At 40.6% G+C, this 13,107-nt stretch overlaps 1 protein-coding gene across 3 annotated transcripts in view; it reads left to right on the top strand.

Moving 5' to 3' along the window:
- Positions 1-10,382, top strand: part of ppp1r37 (protein phosphatase 1, regulatory subunit 37) — a 40,344-nt gene extending 29,962 nt beyond the window's left edge. The window contains exons 5-13 of one of the 3 annotated variants that reach the window (XM_028464534.1): positions 886-1,005; positions 1,380-1,530; positions 1,670-1,825; positions 2,698-2,810; positions 4,141-4,282; positions 4,346-4,512; positions 5,448-6,987; positions 7,084-7,181; positions 8,441-10,382. In XM_028464534.1, coding sequence (XP_028320335.1) covers positions 886-1,005; positions 1,380-1,530; positions 1,670-1,825; positions 2,698-2,810; positions 4,141-4,282; positions 4,346-4,512; positions 5,448-6,987; positions 7,084-7,160 — 2,466 coding nt within the window. In that variant the 3' untranslated portion in view covers positions 7,161-7,181; positions 8,441-10,382. Of the gene's footprint in view, positions 1-885; positions 1,006-1,379; positions 1,531-1,669; positions 1,826-2,697; positions 2,811-4,140; positions 4,513-5,447; positions 6,988-7,083; positions 7,182-8,440 lie in introns of all 3 variants that reach the window. The other 2 variants (XM_028464532.1, XM_028464533.1) reach the window with 2 other exon arrangements.
- Positions 10,383-13,107: the final 2,725 nt, after the last annotated feature.

Genomic DNA, 13,107 nt, shown 5'->3' on the forward strand with positions numbered 1-13,107 from the left:
GAGTTGCTCAGAATACAGTTCATTTTGTCTGGGATTCACATCTGATCGCGTGACATCTTGCTGTGAAATGTACGACACATTGAAAGCAGGAAACCAGTGTCTGGACTCTGGAGCATTGTTTTTAACAAACCCGTGGAGGAGGATCAGGCATGTGGAGACCAATCACAGGCTGGAGTGTGACTCATCCTCCTCCACCCAGTAGATAAACACACACATGTAGACGGAGTACACACACGGTTAAGGAGCGTGATGATGAAGTTACTTTTTATCAGCCTGAGGGAAAGTTAAACTCATCTGTTTAATCATGATCACAACCTGCAGCTTCCTGTCATTTTCCCATCGTTTGATGTGAAACAGTTTAACAGAGAGATCTGTTGATATTTCTGACACTCTGAAACTACTGTAAATGACATTAGCATTTGTTTATAAGCTTCTTCTAATTTAGGCTTTTGAAGCCTTTCCTCTCCTGCTCTTCATGATTGTAACACATACACAGATAAACTATTCTTATTGTTTTTCTAAATTTCTATTTTTTCAATAGTTAAAAAATGATGGTCGCAAGGCATTTCATTTACGAGAAGAACAAATTCAATAATTTAACTGCCTAGATTCAGTTTTTGTTGTTAGATTGTTGTTGTTTTTAACACTGAAAAACTTTTCAAGGGTGATTTTTTTTTCCCCCACTGTATTAAAATGGAAAAGTCGGATCTAAAGTGTGTTAACCAGCATTAGCTATTAGTCTTCACTTTTTCAGTTATTATTTACCTGACAATAGGCAAAAAGCATGATGACAAAACTGTGATGAAAACTGCAAATAAAAACACTCGCTAACATCACAGCTAATGTCACAATCTCTCTCTCTCTCTCTCTCTCGCTCGCTCTCAGGGAGCTTCAGCGCTCTTCGACATGATCGAGTACTACGAGTCGGCCACACATCTGAACATCTCCTTCAACAAGCACATTGGCACACGAGGATGGCAGGCAGCCGCCCACATGATGAGGAAGGTGAAACAAGTTGTCTTTTTGCCATTTTTTTAATTGACAAGATGATATGCGTGCGAAAAAACAGAAGTAAACAAAATCTCTTCAGATTAATGCTTATTGGGAAAACATTTGTTCCCATTAAAATTTACAAAGAGACAGTAAGTTTCACTCATTTCACTTTGACATTATGGCAGTGGAACACCTAAAACATGACAAAAATGGGATGTAGTTGCACAGAAATATCATTACATGTTCAATGTAATGCTAGGATTAATATCTAACAGCTTTTTGCTAGCAGCTTGTGTGTGATGATTAATCGTCCATGGCATTTGCTAGGACGCTACTTTTATATGAACTCACCAAACGTTTGGTTTCTACTGTTGTTCTTTTTTCAGACGAGTTCACTCCAGTATCTGGACGCCCGTAACACGCCTCTTTTGGACCACTCGGCCCCCTTTGTAGCACGAGCGCTCAGGATCAGCGGGAGCCTGGCTGTCCTCCACCTGGAGAACGCCGGCCTGTCTGGCAGACCTCTAATGTTACTGGGTGAGATGCCATTGATGCCATATGTTTTTCTGCTTTGTTAAATCCTTGGAATTGTTGCTCTATTACTGCTTTTTTGTGTTTGTTTATTTTTTTAATTTTCTGTGTCAACTTACTTTAAACTCTCTTTTTCCCCTGACAGCCACGGCTCTAAAGATGAACATGAACCTGAGGGAATTATATCTCGCTGACAACAAACTCAATGGGCTGCAGGATTCTGCTCAACTTGGAAACCTGCTTAAGTTCAACTACAACATCCAGATCTTGGACCTCCGCAACAATCACATCCTGGATTCTGGTATAACACAGCAGTTAATGTGAACTATTGGATTCAAGTAATGTCTTGATTACATTGAAAAAGCAGAACGCAGTTTTATGCGTCCAGTGTGAATTTTTATATTTGCAAACACAAAAATGTCATAAACATTTAAGAGCTTTGTAGAAGTTGTTAGTCAGACACTTTACAGTGATAGTGGTGGAGGTAAGCTACATCTGCCGCCACAGTTACCTCGGAGCAGTCCAACATAAGCATGGCTGCCATCTGCACACAATAGCCCTGATCCTTACCTTCAGATTTAAAGGAGGCGATGTCGGTGATGTGTTTGTAATGAGTGGGAATTTGAATTTTGATGTTTTAATGCTAGTTTTCAAGATTTAGATTAAAGTTATGGATACATGTATCACTTCAATAAAACTCACTGATGGTAATTTTAGGGAAGCATGTGCTCTCTACTATAATGTCTAGGTGATGCCAAACTACTCCTCTCTTAGTTTCTTATAATGCCTTTAAAGTGAAAAATGTCTGCACACATGAGCGTATGATGTATTTTCTACAGTCAATGAACTGTTTCACTGTCCTCTCTGGATCCTAAAGCCCATCCACTTACACACACATGCATCCACCTAAATATAATACCTGATTATCTCCTTCAGAGACAGACAGATCTGTAGAGTATAGGTTGCATAAGAGGACACACACTGGTCACATCCTGTGTGTTATTATATCTCTTATAATCATGCTAAAAATGTAATTATTGTTGCATCAAAGATGACTGTGATGTACCAGAGGAATAATGGAATAATGTTTTAAAGCTTGTCTAATATTTGCTAATGTTGGTTAATAGGTGATGAGTTTAATAATAACAATGAGGCGTGGCATCTTTGTCTCAGGTCTGGCCTATGTGTGTGAAGGACTGAAAGAGCAGCGGAAAGGCCTCGTCACCTTGGTGCTATGGAACAACCAGCTCACACACAATGGCATGGGCTACCTCGCTGCTGCACTGGTACACACACACACACACCTCTGCAGGCTCATTTATCAGAGGTTATAACTGGGCAGAACTGCTTCTGCATTAGTGCAGCTGTACCACTTTGCTCAGTTTAACCCAGTTCGACCTCGCTGTAGTTTGCTTTAGAGAATCCACTGATGATTTTGTCATCATGTTTGTCGCCCTGTTTTTCTATATGCTGTCACTTTTCCTCAAGGACCTCGTTCATTGTTTCACTACTACAGTGTTGGCGTTTCCATTCTTAAAGCTCGTGGCATTGTCAGGTGAAGATTAGCCGCTACTTCTGTTTTCTGCTACTTTTGCTGATCAGATGTTTGCTGTTATGATCTAACTCAGGTGTGTAAAACTCATTTTAGTTCAGGTGCTAAACACAGACCAGTTTGATCTTAAATGGGCCACAGGTTTTAAGTGGGGGAAAAAGCAATTTCAATATTTTTATACCCGAGTTAGCACTCCCTTGTATCACTGATGTACTACAGTATGTAAGGCAATAATCCAAGCAAAAAGTGACAGATATCACTCCCCACAGGATCTTTACTTAAATTTCCTTTATTTTGTGACCAGTTTTTATTGAATTTGGGGAAATTTTGTGGAATAATTGGAGAAAAATCTGAGTATTTTGGGAAATATTGAGATATTTCAACAATTTGAGACTAAAAGCCATCACATGACAATGACAGACACCATGTGATATCAGCATGAATAAAACTGTCCTGCAAATATTGTGAAGTTTTATTGAATTTGTGTATTTGGAGAGGCTGAAATACCTACAACTGAATTATTTGGTAATTTACACAACGATTCATGTTTTCTCTGTCATTTTTCCTATCTCCTGCGGGCCACATTAGATGCTCTAAAGGGCTGGATTTGGCCCCCGGGCCTTGAGTTTGACACGTGTGGACTAAACATTGACCATCTCCCTTTGAATAAAACATCTGAGTTTTAATCTCACAGTTAAAGTCTTTGAATGAGCTTCAGTTGTTATTGGAAGCAACCAACGAGCTGACTTTGCAGTAAACTGTGGCTTGGAAGGAAAAACTGTTTTATACCAGTCACATAATGATAAAATAAGATGTCTTCAATCAATGGGACATTTGTTATATGTATATTTATGTGGTCTATAGCTGATTTTGCGATTATACTAACTCAACATCCCATATTTAGGATTTATTCTATATTCTCACTTGACTGTTTCTTTAAAAGCATAATTAAATGATGTTTAGACACAACCTGATCCCATATGTTTGACATATTTCATTCAGTCCTTTGCCTTTCCACCATTTTTTTTTTTTTTAGCTTTTTAACATGAATATTGTGTTACCAGCCATGCACTCAGAGTCTGGAGACTCTAAACCTGGGACACAACTCGGTGGGTAATGAGGGGGTTCACAAGCTGAAGGATGGACTGATCACCAACCGCTCTGTGCTCAGGCTGGGCCTCGCTTCCACCAAGCTGTCCTGTGAAGGTGAGGCTTTGTGTGTGTTTGACACAGATGGAGATTACCAGAGCTGCCGTTGTTGTTTTGTAGGAGCTGTTGCTGTTGCTGAATTCATTGCCGAGAGCCCCCGTCTGCTGCGCCTGGACCTCCGAGAGAACGAAATCAAGACGGGCGGCCTGATGGCGCTGTCGCTTGCTCTGAAGGTCAACACATCCCTGCTGCGCCTCGACCTGGACAGGGAGCCAAAGAAAGAGACCGTGAGCATTGGACTGTGTAGAATCGCACAGGGGTTATCAACCTTGTAGTTGCGAGACACTGGGAGGGGGTTGCTTATTTTTACCAATTTTCTTCAACTACACCAAACTTGCCATATTTTAACCTTTTTTTCTTGCCATATTTTTGCTATTTTTAATGCGTTTTTGCTACATTACTCCAATTTCTGCCAATTCTCCATCAAATTTCAATGCCTTTTCCGCACATTTTTTTCCACTTTCAACAACCCTTAAGCTAATTTTGGCACTTTGGACCCTTTCCACCACTTTTCCCACATATTGCCACGACTTAACCATAACCATAATTCATGCTTATTTTTGCAAATTAAACCACATTCACGATGTGTAATGCCCATTATTTGGCAGTTTAAACAAATTGTTCCTACTTCTTTCTGCCACTTTTAAGCTAATATTGACACTTTGGACCCTCTGTTTTTGGCCAATCTAATTTGCAACTTTTAACCCATTTCTGTTGTTTTAAAACCCCATTTCAACACCCTTTCCACCATTTTTGGTCACTTTTAACTCATTTTATTTCTGATTAAAACAAGGATTTACATATTTAAGATGCCTATATACTATGGAGCAAATATTAATAAACTACCTGGATAACAGTGGATATTATTTAGATCAATAAATGCAGATTCCTAGAACAATGGACCATAATTTTGCTGACTTTATGGATGGGCCCCAAAAAGCTCCCCCCTTTATTCCCCTTTATATATGGCCCTGTCCCCACATGACTGTTCTTCAATTTTCATGTCTGTGTTCAACCACCTTCAGGTACAGTGGGGGGTCCCTGGTCTCTGACACCTTTATTTTCAGGGGTCACGGGCTGAAAAGGTTGAGAACCACTGCATTAGCAGACCAGTTAAAGAAAGGCACACACTGTTTAATAATTTCATTGATTTGTCTTTCAGGTAAAAAGCTTCATTGAGACCCAGCGAGCCCTGCTGGCTGAGATCCAGAACGGGTGCAAGAGGAACTTCATCCTGGCCAAAGAGAAGGAGGAAACCGACCAGAAGATGAGACAGTCGGCCTCCATGGCTGAAATCGCTACAGAGGATGGAACGAGGGAGGAGGTGGTGGAGGAAGAGAACACGGCAGAGAAGACACAGGATGGACAGAAGAAAGAAGAAGATGGTCAAACTACAGAAAAAGAGGAGCAAACCAACAGCCAATCAGAGACGAATGTGCCTCAGACAGTGTTAGAGTCTGACTCTGACACAGAGGATGAGGAGGAAACAGAGCTGGGGACATCGTCTGCATCCACAGAGCAGATTCCTCCTCCTCATCCTCCATCTAATGCAGGACTTCCACAGACCTCCTCACCTCCACCAACCAGCGCTCCCAGTGTCATTTCAGGCATCACTGTCACAGAGTCTAGTCCTCCGCCTGGTGCACCTCTCTCACCGGGCCGCTGTATATCCGTCTCTAGCCCAGGCCGTGGTCATAAGATCTTCATGGTGACGCGTGTGGAGAGTCCGCCTGAGCCGCTGATGAACTCATCTGCAGCTTTCAGCAAAACTAAAGATGCCTCCGAGAAGTCCACAGACACTAATCCACAACCATCACTCCAGAATCTTCCTCAGCCTTCAACTCAAACAGATGACAGACCAACACACCCAACACTGGAGGATGGAAAGCAGGGTACTCCTGTTTCATCCACACACTGTCAGAGGAATCACTTACAGTCCACACAGAGCCACCCATTAGAGACTGAGCCCACAGAGGATGTGACAGCACCAAATCCACAAGGAGAACCTGTTCAATCAGAGCAGAATGAGTCATCTCAGCTGGACCATGAGGAACCAGAAACCCCTAAAAGCCCCAAAGGAGGAGAGCAAGAAGAAGAAGAGGAGGAGGAGGAAGCTGAGGGACCAAAGATGCTCATCAATGACCTCCGACAACCTCAGAATAGTTTACTCACACAACAGCAACTGTTGATATCCGCACTCGAGCCGGTACTGAGGGACCAAACACCCGCCCCACAGGAAGTACAGTCATCCAACCAAAAACAAGAGCAGAGCACACCAGTCACTTCCCCTGAGCCTGAAAACATCAGTTTAATAAAGAAAGAGGAGCCGAGCCCAGAGGACGCCAGTCCCAGGCCTCACTCAGAGGCAGATGAACCCAAAGCAGAACTTGTGTCTGAATCTGAACCATCCGACACTGAGAACACAAACCTAGAGTCGAGTCCATCACCAGAAGAGGCCTCTGAGACCCCCCGCCCGTCCACCACTACACCCCCGTGTGTGACTGAGCTCAATCCAGACTCCCCAGCTGAAGAGGACGAGTCGGCAGAAGAGAGCTCAGCAGACGAGGGTGAGTGTTTTGCTGATGCTCTGGATGATGAGCAGGAAGTCAGTTCAGCTCTGCCCAACGGCCTCAAGAGCCAGTTCACCCGTCATCTACTGAGCACTGAGAGCCCAAAGCCAGGCAGCTGTGTGATGGAGCACGGTGAGTCGCTGATTCTCTCTTTCAAAAATCCAGTTCAAATTTTTGTTTTTGACAAACATTTTCACTAACTGAATTTGTAATGTGTGACTTGTGTAGTGAGCGTGAGCTGTGGGCAGGAGCTGGAGGAGATGCTGCTGGAAGCCAGTTTGGAGACGGGAAGAGACGCACCATGAGGTGATGACGTAAACACATCTGTAAGTGCAGCAGTGAGAGGATGAGTCATCGGTAAATAAAAGCACAGGCAGAAAAGCAGTTATCTACCCTTCATGCCCTAAGTACTTGTGTTTGGATTCACAGTTCATCCAATTAACAAATTAGCATTTACATTAAGGTATACACAGAATATATACATATATATATATATTAGGGGTGGAATCCTCTGGGTACCTCACGATACGCGATACAAAGCTCACGATAACGATTATCTCACGATATGACGATACTGCGATTATCGATATATTGGTCAGAAATCAATCTACGATAATCTATGACATAACAAGAAAAAAAGATTCAGTGAAAAAATACAATTTTTATTTTATATCTCTGAAAGACAATAAATTGAAAAAGTGTCCTATGAACAGTGACACTATTTTAGTGCAACATTTCTGTAAATAAGTGTCAACATACCAATGTAAACGAATAAGTATCTCCAATAGGGCTTTGTGTAAACAAAAAATAGGGTCTTCCTTACCAGTGACACCATTATAGTGCAATATTCCAGTAAACAATATATTGGTTCCTTCAGCAAACAGTGACAAAATTTCTGTGAAGACGTACCTGCACATTTTAGTGAAAAAGCAGAAAAGGTTTTGGGGAAAAAATAAAAATAAAAATCGATACTTAGCGGGAGCATTAAGTGTTGTGGGGTTAGAGTAGCGTTAGGGTAACGAACTACACTTAATGACAGCCTTCATGACACCTTATTCATGCTAATGATCGGTGTCAGCTTTATGTGTAAGGTTCGGTAAAGAAATAAAATGATGGCAGTGTTACACCTGAGTGAGGGAGGAAATGTGAGGGTAAAATGGTGAGGAAGGACAGGAGTTTTTATAATGTGATGTTACTATTGTGCAGAGGAATGAAATCTTATCTTCCAGTTTACAGTGAGATAATTAGTGGGAAAACATCCCAATGGTCAGACACTATGAAGGTAAGCGTGAACAAAGGGAGGGAGTGAGTGTGTGTTACAAGTGTGACAGAGCTATATGTAGGCCCAAGGAGGCCCAAACCAACCCCCAGAGAGTAGACCGTACCCAACCAGATTCTGGCAGCAAGCGTGGTTTTCATTTCCCACCAGTCGGTTCACATCGGCCGGATGATCGCACGCTGGCAGGATTCTGTAGACGACACCAGAAGTAGAGGAAAGGAAAAATTCCAACAAGCCTGTTTGAAAATCAGATGTGTGCATGTGCTCTCTGCTACAAACGTCTTATTCATCGTCTTCTTCCCACAGGGCCTGTGAGGACGCGTGATAACAGCACTCAGACAATTTTTTTCGTGCTCGACCTCCAAGACCAGTTTCTCTACAGTGTTTTTGTTGTTGTTTTAATTCAAAAGAGGAGACCTGCTGACCCTGGTCCAAGCTCTAAAAAACAATTACACGATGGTGAACGGGGACAACTGACAGAGGACGAGCCCCCTTTCCTCTGCAGCCACACTACATCACTCAGACACTCATGCATTCTCACACTGACGACACACTGACAGTGAGGGGGAGGGGGAGTGGGGGGGGATAAAAGCACCAGGTTGTCACTACATGTTGTCACTCTACGGGACAGTGGTGGGAGGACAGAACACCAACCAAAGATGGACTCATGGCTTGTTTTTTTCTGTATTTCTCCAACAAGCAGTGAAAGGTTTTCATAAAGTCTCATCCACAGGGCCCGGGGGGATGGTGCGAAACATGAGGTTTGCTCAGCAGATGGAGAAACAGACGGATGTCGCCGAGTTAACCTGATAGCTGGGAGTCCGTCCCTCCTAAAGGCTTTTATACCTGAAACACTGAGGATTAGTTTTACTTCGAATGTCCTGTAACCTCGAAATGACTCTTAGAGACTCTTTGCCAAAGTGACCTCCCTTCCTGTTTGTGTCACCCACTGTTCACCACCTGAGCCCCTCAGGAATCAACATCCCCCCCCCTTTAGCCTCATGGATGCTTTTTTCCACAGTGAAGGAAAGAGAAATGCATCTGATAGTCAGAAAAGTAACATCGCTGTATTTGGTTAAGTTTTTAGTCTATTTTCCTCCAGCTTGAAACATAATTTCCGCTCTGACTAGTCATTGTCACGTGAAGGTACTTTAGTGCCATCTCACTTCTCATTCATGTTGCCTTCAGTCTCACCACTTCATGTTCTCTCCCTCCTGTTTTTTGGGTTATTTTCTTTGGATGCTTAGAGAAATCTGTTGATTTGTATTTATTTTATTGCTGTAACAGTCATTCTGGATCATTTTTCTGTCTCATCTCCTCATTTTATCTTTATTTCATTTTTGTTCGGGGGTTTCCTTTAAAGGTCGACCATGTTTTTGGTGTATATTTCTTATTCAGATTAGAGCAAATATCTAGTTTTGTTTTCCTTTTAGTGATGTGAGGAAATAAAGATGATGATGGTGGGAGGAGATGGGATGGGGACTGGTTGACTCCTGGATCAGAAAGTAAATCAAACACAAATGTCGTGCTGGATGAGGCTGTGGCCACAAGGGGGCGCTGATGGCTGTATTTCATTCCTCCTTAGATTCAAATCTTCTCTTTGAATTTTGAGAGATTTCTGTAAAAACGATGAGATGTCAGCTGTAAGAGTCTCTGTTCAACGAGCTGCTTCTTCTTCTTTTTGCCTTTGTTTTGTTTTTGTTTTTTTCTTCTTTCCCCAATAGACAAAGAGGCCTTTTTAGTTTCCCCCGTTTTTGTTTTTCAACTCAGACCTCGTGTCAACCCACCAGCTCTTCTCCACCCAACAGGTTTTTGCCTCCTCGGCTGTTTGTATTGCTTTGATTTTTAGACATTTTTAAATGATTTGTTAACTTAATTGAAATGTGCTGGTAATCACAAAGATCTGTATGGCAGAAAATCTGTTCCTCTTCAATAAATGCATGTATTATCGGCTGAACGTTTGAATGCATTGACTCCACAAACATACGTTGGATGTAAGGAGTCCACAGCAATCAGGAATTTTTACAATACTTCTATCCCTGTTTAACATTACGACCATTGCGTTCCCAACACACCTACACGTTTGATTATGTCCCTTGACTATTGTTTCATCCTATATGTAACTTTGTGCAATTATGTGTAATAGTGTGTCCACACCGGTGTCTATTGTAAATGACAGTTTGTGTCTCAATGGGATTAACTGTATGAATAAAGGAGAAATAAAGGATCAAAAACCAATAGGACCTTAGACAGTGTGCTGACATATGTAACACTAGGAAGAAAGACAAAGTTTCTTTAGCACAGTGGTTCTCAACCTTTTCAGCCCGCGACCCCAAAAATAGAGGTTCCTGAGACCCCAACTGTACCTGAAGGTGGTTGACCACTCAGACATGAACATTGAAGAACAGTCATGTGGAGACAGGGCCATCTATAAGGGGGATTAAAGGGGGGAGCTTTTTGGAGCCTATTATAAAGTCAGCAAAATGATGGTATATTGTTCAATGAATCTGTGATAACCACATTTATTTATTGATCTGAATAAAATCTACTGTTATTGAAGACTTTTTTTTTTTGGCCATAATATATAGTCATCTTAAAGATGTAAATCCTTATTTTAAACAGAAATAAAATAGGACACAAGTGACCAGAAAAGGTGGTGAAATGGGATTTTAAAAAGCACAAAAATTGCGTGGCCAAAAACAGAAAAAAAAGGTTTTAAAATAAATTGGCAAAAATATGCATGAGATATAGTGAAAGAGGTTAAAAGTGACAATAATGGGTCAACATGTGACATTAGGTGGCAAAAAAGCGGTGGAATTTTAGTTTAAATGTTCACCTGCACTAATCACTGCGCTCTTATATTATCTGGTTATATTTATTTTGTGCATATTAGTCTTTTAACTACTGTTTTTATTTTTTCTAGTTGATTGTTATTATTTAATGTTGACATTGTCAGAGAGAGCACAGTTCACCAAGTCAAATTCCTTGTGTGTATTACATATATTACATGGCCATTAAAGTTGATTCTGATTCTGAAAGGGAATAAGTGTCAAAAATGTCTTGAAAATGGGAAAAAAAAAATGTGCAGAAAAGGCATTGAAATTTGATGAAGTGGCAGAAATGGGAGTAATGTAGCAAAAAGGCTTTAAAAGGATCAAAAAATATGGCAAGAAAAAGTGATTGCAGAAAAAGGATAAAAATAAGCAAAACCTCAAATGGGGTCCTCACGTTTGAGAGTACAGTATTCCCTCCTTCAACATGCCTGATTGTAATGAGACTATCATAATGATATATTCATTGTGTTTAGGCCAACTGCAGAACAGTAGCCCTCCATGACCAAGTTTAGACACAAATTCTCAGATCCTGACCTCTTTAACATCCGACCTTCATTAATCCAATTTGTTTATCAAGAAAACCAACAGATGTCTTTTTATCTGCAGACTTTTAGGAGCAGTTTTGCACTTAAAGTCTCGTGTTGCTCCTTTGATTCGAAGGAAATCAGGAATTACAGAAAATGCAAATAAATAAATGAAACTCTTGATATTGAGAGTAAATCTCAGTTCAGTGCACATCAGGTTTAAATATATGTGATTGTTGTAGAAGACGAATACTGTGTAAACACACATTGGTCCATTGTCACTTCACTGTATAGGAGTGACTTCTATTTATCCTGGTGAGTTTTAAACAAATTACACTTTGACTGCACAAGAAAAACAGATCCATACAAGTTGAAAAGGATGCATCCATGAGCCCATTAGCTTTAATAACTGTTAGGCTAAAGCTACTCAGAACTGGATCAATAAATATGTTTTTGTCATTGAAATGTCACCTCAGCACCTCATTAGGGAAACAGAATAAATTCATAATAAATAATAATTTAGTGAGGGTGTATAGAATCCTAGTTGGCTAAATTAAATTTAAATGTTCCTATTAAAACATATTGGAACAGGGAACACGCTGCCCTACTGCTGTTAGTAATTATAAATACAGTTTAGTGTTTTAATAATGCTTACGCCAAGGTGTTATACTGAGGGTTTGACATTATGCATCCTTATTTGTGTTTTCATTGAAAATGCAGTTTGTCTAGGTTGTGTTCCAATTTATATTCCTTGTCTGTTATGAGTAAATGCTACTGATCATATGAAAACACGTCATCGTCCCAGTGCACAGGGGAAGGGGGGGATGTACACTATGTGTGTTACTGTAGAAACGTCACACTGAGCTAATCCTCTCCTTCACAGACGCTGAAAAGGTTGTGAGAAAATCTCAAGTCTCTTTATAGTGAAAGGGTTTAAAAACTAGAAGCACTTCAAAGATTCCTCAGTGTTAAACACATCCTGAGAAAACCAACATGTCCCTCAAACTGCTAAAAGATCAAATAAGCAACAAAATATGATTACTCCAACTCCCCTTTTTTTTTTTTTTTATTAACAAACAATTGTTAGAATGTTTTTGTTTTTTTTTCTTCAAATAAAACTATTTTCTGTCTTTTTTGTTTTTTTTGTTTAACATGCACAGATCATTCACTTACATTCTGTCCTGGTCCTCAACATTTTCTCAAAGATGTGTTTGTCCACTGTTAAATCTTGCTCTGGCACATTTTATTTTCATGAAAACATAATGAAAAGGATTCACCACTATTCTTAAATAATAAACATCCCACAGTGTTGTGAAGACAAATGAAAATGTCTGGTTTTCCTAGATCTTTGTCATCTGTCCATTAAGACCATGTCACGTTGGTGGACTACATCCAGTCTGAAGCAGTTGCCTGTGAGGAAAGCTGTGAAAATCTGCTTGTAAAGATTTCTTTATCATTTTTTTTTTTTTTGCTTCTTTGTGAACACCGAAGGCTGGTTGGAACCATGTGACAGGACACTTTAGGATGAAAGAAGTCACATTGTTCCTCTGACTATGCTAAAGCTTAACAGAATGTAAAGGGGAGCTGATGAATGTCTACAGTGAGCTTGCATTGG

This window comes from Gouania willdenowi, chromosome 13, assembly GCF_900634775.1.
Source record: "Gouania willdenowi chromosome 13, fGouWil2.1, whole genome shotgun sequence".
Taxonomy (NCBI): Eukaryota; Metazoa; Chordata; class Actinopteri; order Blenniiformes; family Gobiesocidae; genus Gouania; species Gouania willdenowi.